At 46.5% G+C, this 25,558-nt stretch overlaps 1 protein-coding gene across 1 annotated transcript in view; it reads right to left on the bottom strand.

Annotated features, from left to right (window-relative positions):
• The window catches only part of SLC35F1 (solute carrier family 35 member F1), a 563,999-nt gene extending 548,976 nt beyond the window's left edge, over positions 1-15,023 (bottom strand). Inside the window, exon 1 of the mRNA XM_075340020.1 lies at positions 14,563-15,023. Coding sequence (XP_075196135.1) covers positions 14,563-14,672 — 110 coding nt within the window. The 5' untranslated portion in view covers positions 14,673-15,023. The remainder of the gene's footprint in view (positions 1-14,562) is intronic.
• Positions 15,024-25,558: the final 10,535 nt, after the last annotated feature.

Genomic DNA, 25,558 nt, shown 5'->3' on the forward strand with positions numbered 1-25,558 from the left:
TATCCAGAAGAAGTTTAATATTCTTGTTTATGCCATTTTTTATCTGTGTAAGTAGAAGATTGTGAAAACCTTCAATTTAAGACAATTTGCACCAGATGGGTTCTGATCGTTAAGCTGAAAAAAAAAATTTTGTTTAAAAGAACTGAAGTCCTCAGTGGTTGATACCTTTTAATGGCTAACTGAAAAGATGGTAATAATAGCAAGCTTTCGAGACTACTCAGGTCTCTTCATCAGGCATGGTATAACACAAAATCTGAAGAGTCACATATTTATACACAACAGGACATAGAATGGGGCAGTAAAAAAAAAAAAATGTGGTATCAACCACTGAGGACTTCAGTTCTTTTAAACAAAATTTTTTTTATCTCTACTGGCTAACACGGTACAAAGATATATTTTGATCGGTAAGCTGCTAATTGTTGATTTAAAAATCTAAAGATAAATGACCTATAGCCCCTTAGGGTTGGCTACAATCATGGCCAGGTTTCGCTGGGTGCCCAACTCAGAAATTATCCAAGGCCCCTGTCTATTAGACATTAACTGTAGGACCAAGCTCAAACTATACTTCATTATATATGTCACATAGCCTCTTAAATATAACATGAGCCCTCATATAGACCCCTACATACAGGATGAGTCTCCACATTTCCTAAAGAATGCATGAACACCCACATAGCCTTCCCTTACATTGCCACTTATGTACAGTATGCGTCCCACATAGCCTCCTATATACATTATGAACCCCACATAGCCTCCTATACGAGTATATATATATATATATATATATATATATATATATATATATATATATATATATATGTATTATTAGTCTTCACATAGCCTCATATATATTGTATAAGCCTCACACATCCTCCTATATGCATGAGCCCCAAATAGCCTCTTATATACTTTATAAGCTACATGTATAAACATATGGACAAGAAAGAGAATAAACACAGAATTATCTTGCTCCTGTTCCTCTGGCTCTCTGCTCTGATGCACTGATCCTTCGCACAGCACATGTGCAAATGTGACATCATCGAATCTACTGTCTAACTCACTGATTGGTGGAAGAAGGAGTCAGTGGCCCCTTATCCACTAGTGTATACACCACTATACACGGTGACATTGGGCAGCAGACAGCAGCGGTGGCGGGGTAGCAGAGGGTATGGTGTGGCTCACAGTTTACTGTTTTAGCCCTTCAGCTGTCTCAGTCCGTGGGCTAGAGGGCCAGATGTGGGCTGTGGGCCGCACTTTGCCCAGCCCTGATATAGAGTAATAATGAACTTTGCTCTAGGATGATCATGCCTTTCTTGGCCATAGTTGTACTAATCTTATGTATTGCACTATGATTTGTAGCAGCCAACTAGCCAACATTTAACCATTTAAATTATTACATAACCAAACCCTTTAAAGGGAGACTTTCAACAAGGATTTATACCCCTAACAAAAGGCATGTTTATAAAGACTATTTAATGCTTATTAAATGCATACCTTTCTTGAAGTATTTAGAATGCAAATGGAAGAGCAATGCATCTCTGGTTTTAATCACAAGTACAGTGTGTGGACACCGTACTTCCATCTCTTATGCCAGTCTCCTTATTTACCAGCGGACTGCCAAATATATGCCCGCTTCTTACTTCCCCACCACTGCTGTATTACTCTGCTGAAGAATGCATAGCAATCATCTGACTGGTCGTCTGCTCTCCTGACCTGAGCGTGACAGCTGCGTAGAAGTACATGCGGTCACTTTCAGGTCAGGAGAGCCGCCGGTTAGTCCGAGGATTGCGATGCGATCCATGGTCAAGTAATACAGCAGTCTGACTGCAGCCAGTCACTGACCCCGGCACAGAGGGGTAGGCGGGGAAACAAGTGAATATTAATTTTGCACTAATGGGCGACCCAATCACTGACGCCGGCACAGAGTGTGGTCATGGATATGGGTGAATATTAATTTCGCATTAACATACGTTTAGCTAGACGGTGCGCAACAATACATTTCCTGGTGCTTACAGCAACACAACAGGGCAAGGTACTGAAATAAGTTACATATTCTGAAAGGGCTGCCCAAGCCAAATTTCAGGATACTATTAATATGATGAACATCAACTAGGTCTTATTTTTGGAGTAGGGCTTACATTTTACGCATACTCCAAAGAGGCTGAAAAATTCCTGCTAGGGCTTATTTTTGGGGAACATGATATAAGCATTAGCCATTAGAACAACAACAAAGGCCCAGCCATATATAATGTACACTGATGAGCGAATTGTAACTATTCATGGTCGGATTATTCATAACAAATCCCAAAGTACTATTCCGGTATTCGTCATTGACTTGCATTAGGTTTGTTATACGTGGAATAGTACTTTGGGATTAGTTATGAATAATCCGAACACAAATAGTTACTTGCCCATCACTAGTAATATACAATAATGCAACCTATAAATTCTATTCTGCATTAAGACGTCTTGGTAATAGTGAAGTGCCTTCATCTGGCCAAATTACAAACAACCACTTAGAAACTCAACATATTAGATTCCAAGAGTTAATTATGTCAAATCCAAATTTATGGAAAAAACAGATATATGTTTTATTGCACCACTAAAGGTGGCTTTACACACTGCAACATCGCAAACGACATCGCTGTAACGTCACCGGTTTTGTGACGTAATAGCGACCTCCCCAGCGAGATTGCAGTGTGTGAAACACATCAGCGACCTGGCCCCTGCTGTGAAGTTGCTGATCGCTACAAATCGTTCAGGACCATTCTTTGGTCCTTTGTTCCCTCTGTGCAGCAAAGTCTCAGTGTGTAAAGGGGACTTAAATGTGCAGGCAGCAGGAGCCGGCTTCTGCGGACACTGGTAACCACGGTAAACATCGGGTAACCAAGAAGCCCTGTCCTTGGTTACCCGATATTTACCTTCGTTACCAGCCTCCGCCGCTCTCACTGTCAGTGCCGGCTCCTGCTCCTTGCACGTGTAGCAGAGTACACATCGGGTAATTAACCCGATGTGTGCTGTAGCTAGGAGAGCAGGGAGCCAGCGCTAAGCAGTGTGCGCTGCTCCCTGCTCTCTGCACGTGTAGCTACAGCATACATCGGCTAATTAACCCGATGTGTGCTGTAGCTAGGAGAGCAGGGAGCCAGCGCTAAGCAGTGTGCGCTGCTCCCTGCTCTCTGCACGTGTAGCTGCTTGCGCTGGTAACCAAGGTAAATATCGGGTTGGTTACCTGATATTTACCTTAGTTACCAATCGCAGCATCGCTTCAGTGCGTCGCTGGGGGCTGGTCACTGGTTGCTGGTGACAGCTCACCAGCAACTCGTGTAGCGATGCTCCAGCGATCCCTGCCAGGTCAGGTTGCTGGTGGGATCGCTGGAGCGTCTGACTGTGTGACCTCTCACCAGCAACCTCCTAGCAACTTACCAGCGATCCCTATCAGGTTGTATCGTTGTTGGGATCGCTGGTAAGTTGTTTAGTGTGACGGTACCTTAAGAATGATGAAATGAAAATTCATCTAATAATAAGCCATGCAACTTTGTATAAAGATAATATATGCCTGAGCTCAAACAATGAAAGCAAATAATGATGCCGCACAATATCAATTATACAGATTAACAATAACAAGCAAATGTATATTCATTCTGATGCTGGTTATAACATATAGAATTAAATGATATTTAAGCAGCATTTATGACTGGTAAATAAGCCAGACAGATGTTACATAGCGCTTTCTAAAATCTTTATGAGTTTTATAGTATGTTAACAAGCTGCTCATGACCTGCAGACTCAAAGGGTAACAGTAAGTAAACATCAAGGAAACATCATTTATTGCACAGTTAGAAAGATGAATGTCGTGTGCCCTCCTGGTAAATCAAATATGTAACATCAGTATTTACAGAAGAAGAAACTGCAGTGCAAATAGAACTAGAGGAACTACTATTTTATACTAATCAACCCTATGAATCATTTTACAATACACAGTGGTACCTTGGATTACGAACATAATTGGCTCCAGCAATGAGCTCTTAAACCAAGTTACTCTTATGTCAAAGCAAATTTTCCCATAGGAAATAACTGAAACGCAGACAATTCGTTCCATGACCCAAAAATATTTACTGTATTTATACAAACTTATTACAGTAATAGAATGTAATGCACTGTATTCATATAAAATTTACAGTACACTAATACAAAATACTGTACAGTACAGTAAAAGCATATAAAACAAATTAAACTGAATGTTAGCTTATAATAGAATTGTTGGTGTGCGAGAGGTACAGTATAAGCAATGTGCTGCACTGGATATCAATAAGTGCAATACTGTATCCACAAATGCAAATTGATAGATATGCTATATAGTATATACGGTACAATGTTATACTGTGTACAGTATACAGTACATATGTACAGAAAGTTACGTCCAGAGCGGGTCAGAGCATAGTGAAAGGACAGAACCGGAAGCGTGCACGGTGAGTATTTTCTCTTATTGCAAAGCATTGCTCTTAAACCAAGTTACACATTTTTAGAAAGCTTTACTTGTCTTGCAAAACTCTTTCAAACCAAGTTACTCTTAATCCAAGGTTCCACTGTAGTCTCTTTTTTCAGGCGTTGTCAAGCTTGGGCTACCCTTTCTTATATTCAATGTATTCGTGGAAGAGGCAGATGGGGGTCTCAACACTGGAAGACACCATTTTGCTACTTGGCTGAAAGAGAACCACAATGTTAAAGTTCATCTTCAAAATCTAGAGTGGCAAAATACCCAATCAAATTTTAGTGGGTGTTTGTGGCATACATTAATTTCAACTTGATCGGGAGGATGCAAGAATATACAGACTATACAGAACAGGATCAGATAGAATTATTTTGAGGTAAAACATTTCCCCATCTGTTTTTAGAAAATGTTTACCTCAAAGAAAGCACAGCATAGGATTGCAAATTATTCAATCTGTGTACATTTTTACTCCCTCCCCTGTCAATTAGATGTGGTATGATCAGACCATGTCCCTGTACGGTCAGACACGGCCATTACACAGTACATAGCAGGGACACATATATAAGATTATCTCAGCAGCACAGGAACATTTTTTTTAAACACATCCAAATCTGCAGCGTTTTATTATGCCAAGATCCACTGATTAAAATGAACTTTTTTTCGTGGGAAAACCCCTTGAAATTATCCTTTTTTACACATAGAATATTATTGTACTCATCAGCACATCTTGTTTACAGAGTATAATATGCTGCCGAAAACAATGATTTTTTAAGCTGATGTTTTCATAGTGATGCAGATGATTGCCGCCATGTTTAGATGGTGTAATAGTAGCACTATGCTATATTTACAACCGCAGATCAGCTACATGCAAGCTAATATGTTGTCCTTAACACTAGAACTACTGGCCTCGTGACACCTATATAGAAATACATGGTGCAAAGTAGTCAAAATGACTACCTCAGTAGTTCTAGTGTTAAAGGGGTATTCCTATCTCCAAGATCCTATCCCGATATGTAGTAGGTGTAATAATATTCGCAAATACCTACAATTAAAAATGTAGTATAATTCTCCGTAGTCACTATGTCACTTACCTCATGTTCAGGGCATTGTAGGACCTTAGGTATCCATGGTTATGAGATCTGTGACTAGATGTGTGGTTGTAACCATACATACCTAAGGTCCTGCAATGCCCTGCACATGAGGTAAACAACATAGTCAATAAGGAGAAATATACTACATTCTAATTGGAGATATTTGCTAATATTGTTACTATTATTACTACACCTACTACAAATTGGGATAGGGTCTTGGAGATGGGAACAACACTTTAAATAGCCTATTTAGACTGCCTGAAGGCACTTCCACATGTTCACAGAACAATTGCTAATATGATCGTTCTGTGCACATAGAATATCATTGTTCTCACCAGCATGTCATGTTTACACAGGATTATGAGTTGCCAAAACGATGATTTTATTTTTTTAAGTTATCAAATCCATGCCCCAAAAATGAGCATTTTGCTCGCTCATCAGGAGATTGGCGGCCAGTTTCGATGTCCTGATAGTTAGGAACAACCATTCTTAAGAAAACGCTTGTTTCCCCAGTTTATCGGTCTATCTGAACACTGCATACGACTGAGCCTTCCTTCACATTACTGGTTAAATAATAAAAAAACATTTAAGGAGAAAACCCTATAATCTTCTTCAAGTCTGCAGCTATTTGTTGATTTGGTTTCATTAACAATAGGAGTGCATACTGTTTTCTTATTTGTAGATAATGGGTTCGCAGAGTGTTATGAAATGATTTTGGAAGATAATTGAATAGAAAATTGCAGAATACTGAATATGTATAAGCATTTTCCAGAAGAAAAATAATCATACAATTTCCACATTCTATTACATGAAATTTTATCTCTTCAGACAGCAAGAGCAGCGAAATAGAATTTGCTGATAAAAGAGCATTGCTCATGTCCTGGTACAACAGCATTATTCTTGCATATTTTCTCTGCGCCACCTAATGACACTGCATATGTTATATATATGTAGCCGAGTGGATTGTATGACTGCCCATCAGAGGTATATAATGGTCCTGTGTAATACCACATTATCTCATACTCATCACTACTCCGTCTACAATCAGATCCCCCCAACATTAAACATTTTTCTCAGATCATAAAAAACAGCCCAAAGGGATAGAATGGTATAAAATTATATAAAATTTATAAATATTTAAAGGGAACCTGTCACCACTTTTTCGGCCTATAAGCTGCGGCCACCACCACCGGGCTCTTACATACAGCATTCTAACAAGCTGTATATAAGAGCCCAGGCCGGGAGTATAACATAAAAAACACTTTATAATATTTACCTAACGGTCGCGCTGTGGGCCTAATGAGCGTCTCCATTGTCCGGTGCCGGCGCCGTCTCTTTCGGCCATCTTTGTTCTCCTTCTACTCTAGCCGCGGTGCATAACGGGTCCGACGTCATCCACACTCGCCGGCATTCAGGTCCTGAGCAGGCGCACTTTGATCTGCCCTGAGCAGGGCAGATCAAAGTATTGTAGTGCACCTGCGCAGGACCGGCGAGTGTGTATGACGTAGCCGCGTCATGCACCCAGACGTCAGAAAGAGGACGAAGATGGCCGAAAGAGGCGCTGGCACCGGAGAACAGAGACACCCATTAGAACCATAGAGCGACCGTTAGGTAAGTATTTTAAAGTGTTTTTTAGATTATACCCCCGGCCTGGGTTCTTATATACAGCATGTTAGAATGCTGTATATAAGAGCCTGGTGGTGTTGGCCGCAGCCTACAGGCCAAAAAAGTAGTGACAGGTTCCCTTCATAAAATAAGATTCCATTTTAGAACGTGGCATGAGTTATCAGACACATGGCCCAAAGTCACTACTATCACTTGTGCCAAACATAAGAGATTCTGGAAATATTATTCCTATCACTTATCAAGCGCAGGAACTGATGAGTGCCACCATGATGTCTTGAGCCCAGTGTAAGCTACTGTTCAGGCTATTTTGGGTAAAAGAATATATTTTAAATCTTAAAAGGATTGTCCGAGACTAACATATCGATGGCAGTAATTATCATAATTAGCATATATAAGATTGGTAGGGTACACTTGGCGCCCTCACTGGTCATATGATATCTACTGCTCGGTCTAAGCAATGTATGTAGTACAGCACAGAGGTTCTGGATATTGATTAGTGGCTCCTGCCCCATAATGGGAGGTTATTTGCAGTATTCAGCAACTTCCACTAAACAATAGACAGGGCTTAAAACAGATGATAAATGGTGGTGCCAGGAGCTGGGCCCCAATTGATCTGATATTGGTGACAAATTCTGAGGATAGGTCATTGACATCATAAGGCTGGACAAACCCTCTAGGCCAGGGACAGTACATGACACAGTGATTCCCTATTTCGTGGTTGATGCTAACTAGAAACTGCAACCTTGGAAAATGCTATTAAAATATAGAGTTAATATGTAGGTAAATAAAATTACAATGTTGCCATACACCTTACTGAAAATGCAACTCCCTGAAGAAACTGAACTTACTTCCTCCTGGAAGCCACTGGCTTTCAGTGATGGAGCATGCATGTGTCGCGGGCGGAGGGGACGCGCTCGCCATGTTCGGGTCCGGGGCTTCTGCTGCTGCTGCTCGGTGGCTCGAGCGGTGGGCCGGACCCGGGGACTTGAGCAGCGCTCCTCACCCGTGAGTGAAAGGGGATGGATGGTTTGGGGAGAGAGTTCGTGACGCCACCCACGGGACGTGGTGATGATGGCACCACCGCTGCTGGTGACGGGGATCCCGGGAGAGATGGTAGGGAGCAGCGAGGATGTTGTCCCCTCCATGGGTAGGGGGGTTGGTGATCCCAGGGCCCGGTGTGTAATCGGGAGGCTGGATGGCTGGGGTGCAGGGTTGCAGGGACAGCGCGGCGCAGTGCCGGATGGCACTGGTGTACTCACTCAGACAATCAATGACAGAGTCTCTGGTAAACCAAACGGCCGGATAGACGGGTCCCGTAGCCAGCTGCAGTGTTGTTGTGCTCTCCCCGGACAGCTGATGGTGGCCGTCTTTCCCTGCACCTTTTAGAATGTTCTGATTCCTGTGGTTGCCCACCGGTAGTCCGTTCCCTGGCGTATAGGTGCTGTAGGAGCCCGTTTTGCCCGCAGGCGCTGGCCCTTGGATCTCTAGCCTGTGGCGGTGGCTGTATATCCTCTCGGTGTGGACTGTTGCCTTCTGTCGGGTCTTGGTTGTTGGGAAATCCCTGGGGTTCCTGTCACACTCGGATTTGACTATTATCGGCGGCTCCAAGCCTGGTCGGGGTCCGATGGCCCTGCCTGTGTGCTTCGCTTCACTCCGCTCCCCGGTTCGGTACCGGCGGGCCAACGTCCGACCCCGGTCCTACGGCTCTGCAGAGTTCCGCTAACTCCTGCAGACGGCCACCACCGTCTGCCAACCTTGCTGTCAGTGCCTGGGCTCCTACCCAGGCACACGCAGTTTCCACTCCTCTCACTTTCACCTCCAAACTCCTCTCTCAACTGACTGCTTTCCCGCCTCCAGGCCTGTGAACTCCTCGGTGGGCGGGGCCAATTGCCTGGCTCCGCCCCACCTGGTGTGGACATCAGACCCTGGAGGGAGGCAACAAGGGTTTTTTTGGTTGACTGTTGTAACTGTCTAGGGTTGGGGGTGTTTATGTTGGTATGTATGTGACTACCTGGCTAGTCCAGGGCATCACACATGGAGCTGCTACCAATTACCACTCACTATACTATGCTTGATGAATGTAATCACGTACCGGAACTTTCCTTGAGCGATTGCTCTGCACAGATGCCCCCATAACTGAAAGCTGGCAGCTGCTGGGAGGAAATAAGTTCATTTTCTCCCAGTACTTGCACTTTCCGTAAGATGGCCAAGTAGCATTATAATGCTATTTACCTTAGATTAACCCTATATCTGCAGATAAACAGCATTTTCCGAGGTGACAGGTCCCTTTAAATCCCTCTGACATACATTTATTCATGCCCTACTCTAGTGTACCCAGTGTATCAACTTGTGTGTTTTTTGGAAGAAAAATAAAAATTTGTTTTCTTATTACTATTTGTTGGTAGGAATAGTGGATTCTAAATACTATTGATATTTTAATATATTTGTGTGTTTCCTTTCTTCTCCCTCATCCCATACACTGATATATTGTAGAATTATATGTCACTTCTGCACTTCAGTGAATTCATAGTAGTATAATGATTTCACAAGGCTATTAAACATCCATATTCTAGGACTGTCTAGACACGTAACTGAATTTCAATCATTGGAGTGATTTTATTCAAGCATCCCGGAGAGGCACCAGGAGACTTTGAGGACACATGTCGCCATGTCAGTATACAGCTGAAGTCCATTTGTTAGGACCCTCTAAGTCCCATACTGGACGTGTTTCCTGTTTCAGTGCTACAAAGAAAAGCACATTCAGTCTGGACAGTTCATTAATCACTAGTGGCCTATGTTCCTTTCATAGAATAAATGAGTATCTCTCAGAAGCTTCAACAAATGCCGTACTATTGCCGGAGAAATTTATATAAAGTTGAGTTTCGATGGCATTCTTGACTAACAAGAGCAGCAATTCTGTGTCACACTGCACTCTGGAGTGGATTCTGTCCGTTCCACACTCAGGTGATCACAGCAGGACGACGAATTCTGCATCTTCCAACTAGTCCCATTTATATTTTTGGATTCAGGAGAATTCTTAAAGCACCGCTCCAGCGTTTTTTTTATTGCACCGCTGTATTGGTGCTTAAAATGTAATGTCTTATACTCATCTTCTGGTGGCTTCATCTTTTATCATCGCCGCTCCGGTCAGTCTTTGGCAGTTTCTGACCTGCTGGCTGGCAGCTCCAGTGTTTCATGGAGTGCACTGGAGGTCACAACTCAATGCATCTCTATGAGAGCCTCGTTCTGGCTCTTACAGAGTTGAATTGAGACCTTCTAACTTCCGGACAGTCTGAAAATTACGGACACAGGAAGGGACCGGTCCAAAGTGAAGATATCGGAGACTGAGTATGCAGTATAACAGGGGGCAGAGGACTTAGATTTAAAGCATCACTCCAGTGCTAAAAAAAAAAAACCTACTGGAGTGGTGCTTTAAACAGATTAACATGAAAATGAAACTCATTTCTAATTTAGAAGGTATTTCTCCAGACTTCACAAAATAGATGTAAATTGGTAAATAACAGCTATTATGAAATTGATGGGATTTACAAGAGTAAAGGTGCCAAGCAAGCATTATAAAACACAGTTGGTTTCAGTAAGCATGTCAGAATTATTATTACTAATATTAAAGGGGGTTTCTACTACTCAAAAAATCCCTTCTCAATCACCATGTTTTCCCCCAGTAAATTAATAACACTTAAACTCCGGTGTCAGTGCCGTTCCAGCTGTGTTGGCCCTTTCTCTCCTGGGGCTCACGTAACATTTTTATGTTACATGATCCCTGTGGCTCCACTCTTCCCTCTTTCAGACAAATCAAGATATCCAGAGGAAGTGAGAGCTGCGGCTGCTCTATCACTTCCTCGAAATGTCAAATACGTCCCTATGAGAGGAGAGTGAAGCTAGCACTGTTAGGCCGAAAGGGATCGCGTGACATTGTTATGTCCCAAGAGCCCCGGGAGAGTCATTGCAAGCACAGTTGGAATGGCGCCGACACCGGAGTTATAAATAACATAGGGATTGAGAAGGAGTTGTCTGAGTAGTGGACAAACCATTTAATTGAAAGAGTTCTTCTGCGGTTAATAATTAAACTTTACATCACCTCATCAGACACAGGGGCCCAGGGATCAATGCTACAATTTGCACCCGCTGAAGCTATACCCCTGCTTGTGTGCAGAAAAACAATGCTGAAAGTGGGACCTGATATGAAATATCAAAAACTCTAGCCCCAATTCATCATTGTCTTCAAAATGGCACATGTGGTTCATGAATTTTGCACACAGTAAAAAAATGTCTTTAGTTTTATCTTTAACCTTTTGGAACGAGATGAAAAACAGGCGTAAAATACCAAAAAGTAGCCAAAAAATAGGAAAATGTAATAATGAAGCTGGCTCTCTATTCTCATTCTCAGCAAAAGATACTATAGGAAAGGAGAGAAAATATAGAGAGGCACAAACGAATGCTCAACTAAATATTCCTTTTCTATCATTACACTGCATGTATAAAGCTGCTAATTGCGCATCATTTTATAGTGAATAAATCAGGGCTTCTCAAACTGTTAATTTTAGGCTGTGTGCCTAATATGAGATTTTGGTGAGTTTTTGATGCTGTGCACTTTCACTACTTAAACACAGCGTCTTTACAGTTCCAGCAATGTGGATGAATCTATGGAAATCTCCTGCCCTCTGTGCTCCTTTACTACTCAGTGTAAACTCACCTGCGGTGCGTTTTTCATATCCGCTGCATGTCAATTTATCTTGCGGATACACTGAGTTTTATGTTCAGATTTTCCCTATAGAATTGCATTAGATGTGTAAAATCCACATGTGAAAAAACGCATGAGGTTTTAGTGCGTTTCCGCAGAGGAAATAAACTAATAGTGTGCGTAATCCTTCCATAACTGAATCAAAAAGGGTTTGTTAAAGGCAAATACCAAAAAGTGTCAAAAACAAAAGGAGCTTTATTTAAAACATGAAATACCAAAGAGAAACAAAAAGCACAAAGTCAAAAACAGAATAGAAACGCATGCAGAAAAGCACTAAAAAACCTGATTTATAGAAGGTGCAGAAAATCTGCAACATGAAAACCTAACCAAACGCTCATGGTGGGACTGTAGCCTTAAGGCCACTTTAAGGGGGCACTTTCTAAGGGGGCAGGTCGTTTGGCGTCACTAAGCGGCCGCCCAGTAGAAGCGGAGGGGCGGAGATGAGCGGCCGGAACATCCCGCCCACCTTCTTCCTTCCTCATTGCCGGCGGCCGCAGGTACAATGTTGTTCCTTGTTCCTGCGGTGTCACACATAGCGATGTGTGCTGCCGCAGGAACGACGAACAACCTGTGTCCTGCAACAGCAATGATATTTGAGATTAGAACGACGTGTCAACGATCAACGATATGGTGAGTAATTTTGATCGTTAGTGGTCGTTCGTGCGTTTCACACGCAACAACGTCACTAACGAGGCCGGCTGTGCGTCACGAATTCTGTGACGCCAACGACATTTCGTTAGCAATGTCGTTGCGTGTAAAGCCCCCTTTAGGGTCTCACAGGACATACCGGGGAGATGCCTGGGCCTTACTATTCATGGAAGTGGATGCAAAAATTAAAAATAGTGCTCAATTTACTGATGTGTCGCCTAAATTCTGTATACCACAAAAAAGGAAGACACGAGGAGCCAGATAAGGAATTGTTCAGCTTATCATCACTTTTGTGAAGACTGCCTTCCTGACTATGCCTTACCCACAACGAGGGGGCGCCTTATAGTTTAGGAAAATGTGCTATAGATTGTAGGACCACACTCTATCGTACCTTCTGAACCACATTCGATTTACGTCTAATCACAAATTGAGGAGACACAAATTAAGTAACGGGAAAGAAAAATCATGAATTTACAAACATATCTAGGGGAATATTACAGTGTGCCATGAGTATTTTATTCAACGCACTCTGACACCATAATAGTGTTGGGGTATACCTGAAATATTGTAACTGTTGATATATTCTAGCCAGAGCATAACCCTGGACTCCTATATAAAGCTACACAACCAACCACTGAGGATGAGGAGGACTCCTTCAGACAAGTGGTCATCATTACAGAGAACACAGTGGTTCCCTAAAGTGTGACCTCTAACCTTCTAGACATGGATGGACTCGTACACAAGAACCCATTAGAGACAATATCTCCTACAATAACATAAGGGCATTACAATATAAGTGCAAAATAGCACCGGTATAATGTAAGGCAACAGTATATTATTAAAATGACATACTCCATAGGATTTTCTTCTAAGAAAAACACAGCAAACCCTGCTTTTTGGAAGCAGCTCCTTTACTGCCAAGAGAGCAAGTTTTGGGCGCAGAAAAAAACGCAACATGTGAACATAGCCTAAATCACGAAATTAATAATCTTCAGAAAGTCATTGAGATGCAAGGGTTAATATTAGATGCAAAGCAAACACAAACCATTCTATAATGTTTCTATGAGCAGGACTTTAAGGATTGGGCACACAATTACACATATACGCTTGTATTAAACAGAGGGACATTATAATAATACATCATTAGCTGAACTGTATTGTGACTGTTATTTTCAATCTAATATTTCATATAACCAAAGTCAAAACAAAGTGTTCTCCAAGCAAATGATTTGGTAAATTGTTCCTCTGAACAAGGGACCAGTGTCAGTCCCACTGAGCTCCACCTGAGTAATACAAGGCTGGCTGCAGGAAGTCTAGTTCTCATTCCAGCTTGTCATTCTTAGCAGTATGAGTGGAGGTAAACCTGAGCACTGATTGATCTGCTGCTATGAATAGTACAAGGCTTTCACTGGAGAACCTAGGAATTTCCTCGCCCTAGTCAAAGCCGATTCTTCCACAGGTAGCCGGAGATGCGGAGACAATATTACATTGCTCAAGGATCTCCTTATTTTTTACACTCCATAAAACCAGGCTTGGATTGGCCCACTGGAGAGAAGGAGAATTCCCAGGTGGGCCCCTGTCCAGGAGTGGACACCAATCCTTCAACATCAGCAATAGTTTACAAAATTCATCATTTATTTAACAACCTACCCACTTTATTATTATACAGAAGCATAGGTCAATTTGTGAATGATCATGTAATATTTGCATGCAGCTGAACAGTGGACCCCCAATGTGACTGGTGGGCCCATGGTACCCCACACAACTATCATGGAAAAGCAAGCAAGCACCAGAGAGCCTCAAGTCATTGATCTGCTTTGTTTAAGATGCAAAAGACCAGCTCTTTGTGTTATCTCAGGAAACTTCCATGCCAACCCTCCATAATTCAGATCCAGTCCTGTCACCAGACATTGTCCATCATCTGGACACATGGCCTCTCTCACCTGTTAAACACTTTCCTCATCCTCTGCAGAGGGCCAGGGCTGGTGGAGATGGTCTCCGCTGGTAGGTTCTCGATGGTGGACACAACATGGTTTGCCTGCTCGGGAATCATTGCTTCTCCAGTCTCAGAGGGCAGGGCGCATCTTCTGGCTCCCAAAGGAGAGGACACTACACACTGGGACCTGGCAGCACCACAGCAAGGGAGGGCACCAGGGATCACAGCCACAGGTTCTGTAATGCCAACAGGACGAGTCACACACTTGGCTGAATCTGAAGATCACACATAGATGCCTCAGGTGCAGATGATGGGAGTAGAACTGAATCCAAGCAAGCTCTCCAGCTCCTCAGCTCATCTATCATGTAACTCTCCCTGAGAGCTCGGTGCAGCCTGTGTGGTCAATGAGCGGCTGAGAATAAGGGAGGTGTGCAGCAGATCTGCCAGGCAGCCGAGCTGGTGGGCTGTGCTCCCCTCACTACACGTTCTTTATGGAGTACACCAGGTGGACCAGCAGAGGGCACCAAAACCACGATGCTGAACGTGGTCTCTTTAATTGCAATCAATTCTTATTTATAATAATAATCTTTATTTCTATAGCACAAACATATTCTGCAGCGCTTTACAATTCAAGAGGATCATATACAAACAAGTAACAGTTATAGAAAATACATTATTTAGAGGGAAAAAAAGACAACCCTGCTCGTGAGAGCTTACAATCTACAATTTTTGCGTTTTAACAAGTTTCATTTTGATCAAAAATTATCATAATGATAAAATAATATGCAGAGAGATGCCCAGCTACAAAAATGATACAACTGGCTCAAAGCGGGGCATCATAATGGGCACTCATAGGTCATCCTAAGGGTTAAATGACTTTTGGCCACTGATCCGCAGACAAGAGGATGTCCTGCATCAGAATCAGCTCACTCAAGACTGACCCAAAAGGGTTGTCTGCAAAAAAAATCATCAAAGTGGCCACGCTGCCAATTTTTATGGGTTTTGAGGCGTAACTGGTGTTTTAAAAGAATTAGCTGGGCTGCTGACCTCACACTGCAGACAGAATATAAAGCGCCAAATCAGAATATATTCACTCTAGGCTGGCCCAAATGTGTTCTGGGCATTAAAGCTGGCATAAAAGTGGGTGGACAGCCAATCTTAACATTGAATAAATAACTGGTGTTTTATAAAGGTTCGATGACCTTGGGCCACAATACTCATTGAGCAGGCACACAATATGGGATGCGCTACATCATAATCAGCTCACTCCACACCGCCACAATGGGTTCTGAGCATCAAAATGGGCACACAGACAATTTTTAAGTATTGAAATAATTGGTACTTTTAAAGTGTTAAATTACTATGGGGTACGGATCTCAGACTGCCAATACAGAGATCAGGATGTGCTCCATCAGAAACAGTTTACTCCAGGCTGGCCTAAGTGACTTCTGGCATAAAAGAACAATAACAGAACATTTCCATTGATAAAGGGTTAAATTACTTTGTTCACTGATCTCACCCTACCATCACATAGGTAGGGATACTCCGCATCAAATTAATTTCACTCTAGGCCAAAGGTGGGCAATTAATTTTCCCGAGGGACTACATGATAAACCATGACTGGTGTGAAGGGTTGAATCAATAGGTAGAAATTAATTCTGCTCAATATTAATATTAACATATTAATGATAAATATTTTATATTATTAATTTTATCACTTACTATTGTGCAAAATTACGTATACTGACATCCCACTATATACAGTTTGAGCCAACACAAAGCCCCCTTCCTTATATACAGCATGAGGCCTTACACAGCTCTCCCTATAAACAGCTTGAGACATCACATAGTTCCCAACATACAGAATGAGCCCTCACATCACACAGCTCCCTACATAAAGTATGGATGCAGCACCCAGGGATTTGGGGTATTCGGTTCCGTGCAGTGTACGTCCGGGGAATATCACAGTGGTGGCCATTACCCGGATCCGTGCCCTGGGCCCTTTTTGTAATGGGAATATTTACAGGGGATTGTTGAATAAAGTATATACGTACGTGACGCCACTTGCGGTGTTGCAGCTAAGTGTAGGGAGCCACCGCTGCTGAATGTCTCTACTGGGGCTGATGGTATTGGCTAGTATGGTAGTCCCTCCGCAAATATGGTTTTTGCCCCAGCAGGTGTATGGTGCAGTGGGTGTCGGAAGAAGGGAGTCCACATGGGTATTCAGTGCAACTGGTTTACTCACTTTCTTGAGATGGTAACTGGGGGCCTGAGGCCAGTTGGTTTCGCCTCCAGGTTCCCTTCATCCCAGTGCCAGTCTGGTTTCTCTGGTACCTTCTTCCCCTGCACCTGTCTCTGGTAAGTGGGTCCCCGTGGTATAGAACACTGGGGGTCCCCGTTCGGTGGTTTGTCCTCTTCTGTCTGCCTGACGGTAGCGTGAACCCTGTGCGGTTGGAGTCTCTGGTCCTGTCCCCGGTTCTCCCGTTGCTACTGAGTCTTCGGATTCTTTAGGGTCAGCAAGGTCCTGGATGGTCCCCTTTGCTGTGCAGGTGTTAACAGGTCGGCTTGAAGCTCTTTCCTGTCCTAGGGTCCTGTACCCCGTCGATGCGTAGTTCCGAGAGTACTCCACCGTTCCTGGGTTTTTGTTGGTATCGGCACTGGGGTTCTGGGTCCCTAAGGGGGTAGGCCCTGCATCCTTGTGGGGATGCAGCACCTTGTAGCATCCTGATGGTCTCAGGGGCGCTACATGAGCCTACACAGAGCCCCCTATATACAATAGTCCCCTACTCGTATGAGCCTCCACACAATGCCCTTCCTACTGTATGAACCTCCCACATAGCCCCTATATGCAGTATGAGCCCTCACATAGCTCGTTATATACAGTATGAGCAACCACATAGCCTCGTATATACATTTATGAGCCCCATATAGCATCCTGTACACATTATGAGCCTCCTAAATACAGCATAAGCCTCCACATAGCCTCCTAATTACACTATGAGCCTTACATGGCCTCCTATATACATTATGAGCCCCACATAGCCCCATGTATAGAGTATAAGTCTTCACATAGCTTCCTATATAGATTTCTGGGCTCTACATAGCCTCCAATATAAATTATGAGCACCATATAGCCTCCTATATACATCATGAGCCCTCACATAGCCTTCTATATACTTTATGATCCCCCATATAGCCTCCTATATACATTTCTGAGCCCACAAGTAGACTCCTATACATTTCTGAGCCCCCACATAGCCCCATATATAAAATATGAGCTCCCACACAGCCTCCTATATACAAACATCCCATGTACATGAAAAAATAACATACTCATCTCGCACCTGCTCCCCCGGCACTCTCCTCTGGTGTCCAGTGCACTGACGCTCTGCACAGCACATGCGATGATATTACGTCATCGAGTCTGCTGTGCCTCACGCTATTTGGTGGAAGATGGAGCCAGCGGCATTGTTCTCATCCATTGTTGCATCCTGTGAATACAGATAACGGTCACATTAATTAACGGGCAAAGACACATGGTCCGCTGTTTTCAGCTCTTCAGCTGTCTTTGTCCGCGAGCCGGACTGGAACAGCCAGAGGGCCGGATGTGGCCCATGGACTGCACATTGCCTAGCCCTGCTCTAGGCTGTCTCAGACAGGCTCTTGATATAAAAACTGAAAACACAAAGGCACAAATGGTGTCTTACCTGATGTTACCAGGTGAAGAAAAAACCCAGATACACTCACCTGATGTGGTTGTGTGAGACACAACCACTGTAGGGTTCGTATGCCATGCTGGCTGTTGCAGATCCCAATATAAACGGTTAGAAGGGTTATTCCATGCTGCCAGTAGAAGAGGTAATCACTGAAGATCAGTTGGATTAAAACATGCAATTTTATTGTTCTACGCATTTCGGAGTCATTCAAAAATTCCTTCTTCAGGAACAAAAATCAATAATGTACATGACTCCGAAATACGTAGAACATTAAAATACTTCTCTTTTATATGATCACCAGACAGGTTCTTGCCATAAAAATTGGTATCATGGGGAATCTAATAGCCAATTTTGAAAAAAAAATGTTTTTTTTCAGGGTTAAATTATTCTTAGTCACTGATATCACACTTCAGTCATATAGAAGAAGATGAACCGCATCAGAATCAGTTCACTACTCGCTAGCACAAATAGGTTGTGGCCATTATAGCTGGCACCAAAACAAGCAGTTAGCCACTTTACAGATTTGAATAAGTGCTATTTTAAAAAAGTTAAATTACTTCGGTCCACGGATCTCACACCGACAACACAGAGAGAGGCATGGCCCACAACAAATTTAGTCCACTCCAGGCTGGTACAAATGGTTTCTTGTCCATAAAATGTGGCATCACAATGGGTAGTCATCAACTTTTTACATACGGTAATTGAATAAATAACTGGTATTTTTAAAAAGTTAAATTACTTTGGACTACTGATCTCAAGATGCCAATAAACAGAAGAGATATGCCACATGAAATACAGTTCACTCCAGGCTGGACCTCATGGAATCCGGTCATAAAAACTGGCATTAAAGTGGGCAGAAATGAATGAAATGTCACTGGGTTCACATAAAATGACGGCAGTGCTAGATTTGTCCTATGAAACCAGTAATAGTGCCTGCAGAGATGCCAAGTTTAGGGGACTCTTCACAGGAAAATACCTGAGCAGCACGCTACAGCAAAAATGCTCTTACAAAATATGTGGCTCCCAACCATTAGTTAACGAAAAGTTGGAAACCTCAGCCTAGACACTGCGGACGAAAGGTTCCTCTATGAACTGATTTGTGTTGATTCAGTGGGTCATCACCGAGCGCTGGATCTGACATTCACTATCTGTCCTTCATGTCTAGTCCAGGGTCTATCACTCTCTAGCTGCCCTCCTTGTGTAGTGCAGAGTCTGTCACTCTATACCCTTGTAAGATGGTGGTCGAGTTCCAAATGTGTTCTTAAATATATACGTATGTGATAAGATATAAAGTAATGTTACTATGTAGAGGTGTAGCAGTATTGATGATGTAATGTATGTGTATTGGTATAAGGTGCAGGGCCCCGTGGTCCGGTGCTGGGTCGGCAGGTTGCGGGGGGCGGCACCTTCTGGCAGCACTGCGGCCGCCGGGCACAGGAAGCTGATTGACCCTGGAACCACCGGCGCCTGCACTTCCGGGGTCACAGGCGCGCGCCAATCAGCTCCTTCCTCTGTGCTGCGTCCACTGCTGTGTGGACGTCACATGCAGAACTCACAGCAGGACGCCGAGGAGGACGCCGGTCTCAGAAGAGGAAACTCACGTGAGCCGGGAAGATGGCGGCGGGAACTGGAGCAAGTAAGTGATGGCAGAGCTGAAGATTCATAAGGAGCGTGGGGGTGTCTCTAATGCAGACCGGAAATCTGTGCATGCGGGAGGGGGGAGGCAGAGGCTGAGACTTGGGGGGGGAGGCAGAGGCTGAGACTTGGGGGAGCTTGGAGGGAGGCAGAGGCTGAGACTGGGGGAAGGCTGGAGGGAGGCAGAGGCTGAGACTGGGGGAGGCTGGAGGGAGGCAGAGGCTGGGACTGGGGGGAGGCTGGAGGGAGGCAGAGGCTGAGACTGGGGGGAGGCTGGAGGGAGGCAGAGGCTGAGACTGGGGGGAGGCTGGAGGGAGGCAGAGGCTGAGACTGGGGGGAGGCTGGAGGGAGGCAGAGGCTGAGACTGGGGGGAGGCTGGAGGGAGGCAGAGGCTGAGACTGGGGGGAGGCTGGAGGAAGGCAGAGGCTGAGACTGGGGGGAGGCTGGAGGGAGGCAGAGGCTGAGACTGGGGGGAGGCTGGAGGGAGGCAGAGGCTGAGACTGAGGGAGGCTGGAGGGAGGCAGATGCTGAGACTGGGGGGAGGCAGAGGCTGAGACTGGGGGAGGCTGGAGGGAGGCAGAGGCTGAGACCTGGGGGGAGGCTGGAGGGAGGCAGAGGCTGAGACTGGGGGAGGCTGGAGGGAGGCAGATGCTGAGACTGGGGGGAGGCTGGAGGGAGGCAGAGGCTGAGACTGGGGGGAGGCTGGGGGGGCAGAGGCAGAGACTGGAACAGGCTGAGGCTGGGGGGAGGCAGAGGCCGAGACTGGGGGAGGGAGGCTGATGCTGAAGGAAGATAGAGGCTGATGCTGGGGGAGAGAGGCTGATGCTGGCGGAGGCTTGGGGGAGAGAGGCTGATGCTGGCAGAGGGAGGCTGATGCTGGCAGAGGCTGGGGGGAGAGAGGCTGATGCTGTGGGAAGAGAGGCTGATGCTGGTGGAAGAGAGGCTGATACTGGCAGAGGCTGGCTGGAGAGAGGCTGATGCTGGCGGAGGCTGGCTGGAGAGAGGCTGATGCTGGCGGAGGCTGGCAGGAGAGAGGCTGATGCTGGCGGAGGCTGGCTGGAGAGAGGCTGATGCTGGCGGAGGATGGGGGGAGAGAGGCTGATGCTGGCGGAGACTGGGGAGTGAGGCTGATACTGAGGAGGCTGGGGGGAGAGAGGCTGATGCTGGGGGAGAGAGGCTGATGCTGGCAGAGGCTGGCTGGAGAGAGGCTGATGCTGGCGGAGGCTGGCTGGAGAGAGGCTGATGCTGGCGGAGGCTGGCTGGAGAGAGGCTGATGCTGGCGGAGAATGGGGGGGAGAGAGGGTGATGCTGGCGGAGACTGGGGAGTGAGGCTGATGCTGGGGAGGCTGGGAGGAGAGAGGCTGATGCTTGGGGAGAGAGGCTGATGCTGAGGGAAGAGAGGCTGAGGCTGGAGGAGGCTGGTGGGAGAGAGGCTGATGCTGGGGGAGGCTGGTGGGAGAGAGGCTGATGCTGGGGGAGAGGCTGCTGCTGGAGGCGGGGGGAGAGAGGCTGCTGCTGGGGGAGTGGGAGAGAGAGGCTAATGCTAGAGACAGGGGACAAGGGTTGAGGGATAGTGCAATGACAAAATCGATTGGGTGGGGGAGAGTGTAGGGACTCAGAATGAGAGGGTGGCAGCATTGGGAGCTCATTATGGAGAAGGGGCAGCATGTGTAGACTTAGTATGGAGTGGAGCAATGTAGGGGAGTCAATATCAAGAGTGGGGTAGTGTGTGTGTGAGAGTGTCACAGCATAAGCGTTAGTTTGGTGGTCTTAGCATGAGTGGGGCAACATGGAGGTGTCATTATGGAAAAGAGGAAGGCAGCATTAGGAGCTCATGGAGAGGGGCAGCATGCATGGGACATAGTGAGGAGGGGGCAGCATGCATGGGACACTGTGAGGAGGGGGCAGCATGCATGGGACACTGAGGAGGGGGCAGCATGCATGGGACACTGAGGAGGGGGCAGCATGCATGGGACACTGTGAGGAGGGGGCAGCATGCATGGGACACTGTGAGGAGGGGGCAGCATGCATGGGACACTGAGGAGGGGGCAGCATGCATGGGACACTGAGGAGGGGGCAGCATGCATGGGACACTGTGAGGAGGGGGCAGCATGCATGGGACACTGTGAGGAGGGGGCAGCATGCATGGGACACTGTGAGGAGGGGGCAGCATTCATGGGACACTGTGAGGAGGGGGCAGCATGCATGGGACACTGTGAGGAGGGGGCAGCATGCATGGGAAACTGTGAGGAGGGGGCAGCATGCATGGGACACTGTGAGGAGGGGGGCAGCATGCATGGGACACTGTGAGGAGGGGGCAGCATGCATGGGACACTGAGGAGGGGACAGCATGCATGGGACACTGTGAGGAGGGGGCAGCATGCATGGGACACTGAGGAGGGGGCAGCATGCATGGGACACTGAGGAGGGGGCAGCATGCATGGGACACTGTGAGGAGGGGGCAGCATGCATGGGACACTGTGAGGAGGGGGCAGCATGCATGGGACACTGTGAGGAGGGGGCAGCATTCATGGGACACTGTGAGGAGGGGGCAGCATGCATGGGACACTGTGAGGAGGGGGCAGCATGCATGGGACATTGTGAGGAGGGGGCAGCATGCATGGGACATTGTGAGGAGGGGGCAGCATGCATGGGACATTGTGAGGAGGGGGTGTGACGCCCTGGGCAAGAAGAAAAGGAACAAAAGGGAGCATAGAAAGGCCTGAAGTGAGTCCAGCTAAGTGCAGGACAGGTCAGCAAGGTCAGCAACAGCGGTGATCGTCTGGAGGGGGACTGCTCGGAGGTTGCTGGAAGGACCGCGGACGGGTAGTGGCCTGGCGGTCTGGAGCAGTATACGAAGGACAGTCAGCACCAGGGCAGGGGCCTCTCGGACCCCGGCAAGGCTAGGAGTCGCCATAATTTGCCGAATCCATCAGTGAAGGGGATGTCGATCCCCCAACAACCAAGTCCCGATTGAAGACAACCGTCCAACCATTAGTGAGGAACACCGCCACCGCCAGGGCACCAGCTCCTCAGGGCCAGCGTCTGCGGGCAAAGTAGGGCTCCTCCGGCCCATATCCAAGCCGGGGAGCGGGTTACCGGTGGGAACCCATCGCTACCAACTTAGAAACATCAGGTGCAGGTCAGAGGGACATCACCGTTACCTGCTGGGAGAGCAAGTGCAGCTGTCCGTGGGAACCGTCTTTCCAGCCGTGTGGTTTACCGTAAAACTGTGTCAACGTCTCAGGCTGAGTGAGTACCACAGTGCCGCAAGGCACAGCGCTGCCCCCGCGTCCCTGCGCCCACCAGGCCCTGCACCCTTCCACACCATCACTGGGCCCCGGGATGACCAACCCCTACCCACGGAGGGGCAACACAACACCTGGCTGCTCCGCATCACCACTCCCGGGATCCCCATATTGAGCAGCGGTGGTGCTACAAATCACCACAACCATGGGTGGCGTCACGGACAATCTCCCCAACAAAATCCCCTTTTCACTCACGGGCGAGGAGCGCCGCTAGAGTCCCCGGGATCCGGCTCATCGCTCGAGCCACCGAGCAGCAGCAGGCCGCAGCAGCCGCGGCAGCCGGACCCGAGCAGCAGTGGGAGAGCGCGGCGTCCCCCTCCTCCGCCCGCGACAGGGGCAGCATGCATGGGACATTTTGAGGAGGGAGCAGCATGCATGGGACATTGTGAGGAGGGAGCAGCATGCATGGGACATAGTGAGGAGGGAGCAGCATGCATGGGACATTGTGAGGAGGGAGCAGCATGCATGGGACATTGTGAGGAGGGGGAAGCATGCATGGGGCATTGTGAGGAGGGGGCAGCATGCATGGGACATTGTGAGGAGGGGGCAGCATGCATGGGACATTGTGAGGAGGGGGTAGCATGCATGGACATTGTGAGGATGGGGCAGCATGCATGGGACACTGTGAAGAGGGAGCAGCATGCATGGGACATAGTGAGGAGGGAGCAGCATGCATGGGACATTGTCCTCACATCATGCTGCTCGTTCCTCACAATGTAAAGGTCATATTTCATAATCGAGGAAGGTGTGGTGGGTAAAATTTATAAGGGAGGGCAGTGTGGTGTTTTAGTTTATTAGGGGCAGTGTGGCAGTCACAGTATATAAGTGGGGACGGTGTGGTGGGTATATTTTATACTCATGCTATGTTTTGATGTGCCTGTGGTTATCCCCATAGGGGGGGTTAGTGCCCTTCATTTCTAATTGATACTTTTTAAAGTGTTTTACAGAGTAGATCTGCCTTAAAAAGATGTCGTGTGCGAAAACTCAGTTTTACGTTGTCACTAAGGGGTATGACCACTTAAAGTACCTAGAACAGCATGAAGGCAATATACAACCCTGTTAAGGTGTAATGCTATGTAGCATATAAAATAGGATGCTTAATAAGGTATTATAAGGCTATGTGCCCATGCTGCGGAAAATGCGTGGAATTTGCCACGGATTTTTCACGGAAATTCCGCGGATTTTTCAAAAATCTGCAGCACAGCTACTCCCCGGCCATTTCTATGGCATTTGGGAACTGCTGTGCCCACGCTGCGGATTTGTCCGCAGCGGAAATAATGCGGATTTCCCTGCAGAAAAATCAGCAGCATGTCAATTATTCCTGCGGATTTCTCCGCAGGGTCCCATATACTTACCTGCCTCACCCGAGTCACTTTCTCCGTCCGGTGTACAGGAGCGCGGTGAATCCAGGTACAGGAAGGAAGAGGTGGGTGGGGCCTGCACGAGCTCCGGTCATGTGACTGCTGGAGCTAGTTCAGACCCGCCCACCTTCTCCTGCAGACGCTGACAGAGTGACCCGGCCGCCGGAAAGCGAGGTGCTGCGTGATGGAGGTAAGTATGAACACCCGATCACTGCAGCACTTGTTCTGCATTGAGGATGCAGTGCCAAAGCCATGGTACTGTATCCTCAATGCAGAATGCCCGCACCATAAGGACATTCTGCAGCATGGAAACAGACAGAAGTTGTGGTGCGGTTTCCTGGGAGCTCCTGCGGAATGTCCTGCGGATATATCCGCAGGACACTGTCCCCGTGGGCACATAGCCTCAGTGTTACAGGTATGCAGGTGAAAGGTTAAATCTGACCCCTTCACGACCGCGGGCGATAAAATTACTTTCTAGCAGTGGCAACAGCGGGACATCGGCACACATCTCAGCTGATTTATACGGCTGAGATGTGTGCCTGCTAGGCATGAGCAGAATCGTTATCCACCCGTGACGTTAAACCCTTTAAATGGCACTGTCAATAAATGACTGCGCCATTATAATCGCGAGCGCGGCGAACGTTTACATACTGCCGATACGGGAAGTCACGTGACGTGATCACGTGACTTCTGGTGGTTGTCATGGTAGCACAGGGTCATGTGATGACTCCTATAGCTCAAATGACTCACTTACTGTTTCACCCGGGCCAGATCTGGGTGAGACCGAAAATGAGCATATATGGTGTTCACAGCTGTGTAGCTGTGATCAGCAGATATGGAAGAGCGATCACACAGCTGATCCATATAGTCCCCGAGGGGAACTAGTAAAATGAAAAAAAAAGTTTAAAAAAAGTTTTAAAAAATTAAAAGAATAACCTAAATGTTCAAATCACCCCCCTGACATGTGTGCCTGCTAGTCGCGG

Source organism: Anomaloglossus baeobatrachus, chromosome 3, assembly GCF_048569485.1.
Source record: "Anomaloglossus baeobatrachus isolate aAnoBae1 chromosome 3, aAnoBae1.hap1, whole genome shotgun sequence".
NCBI classification, from domain to species: domain Eukaryota; kingdom Metazoa; phylum Chordata; class Amphibia; order Anura; family Aromobatidae; genus Anomaloglossus; species Anomaloglossus baeobatrachus.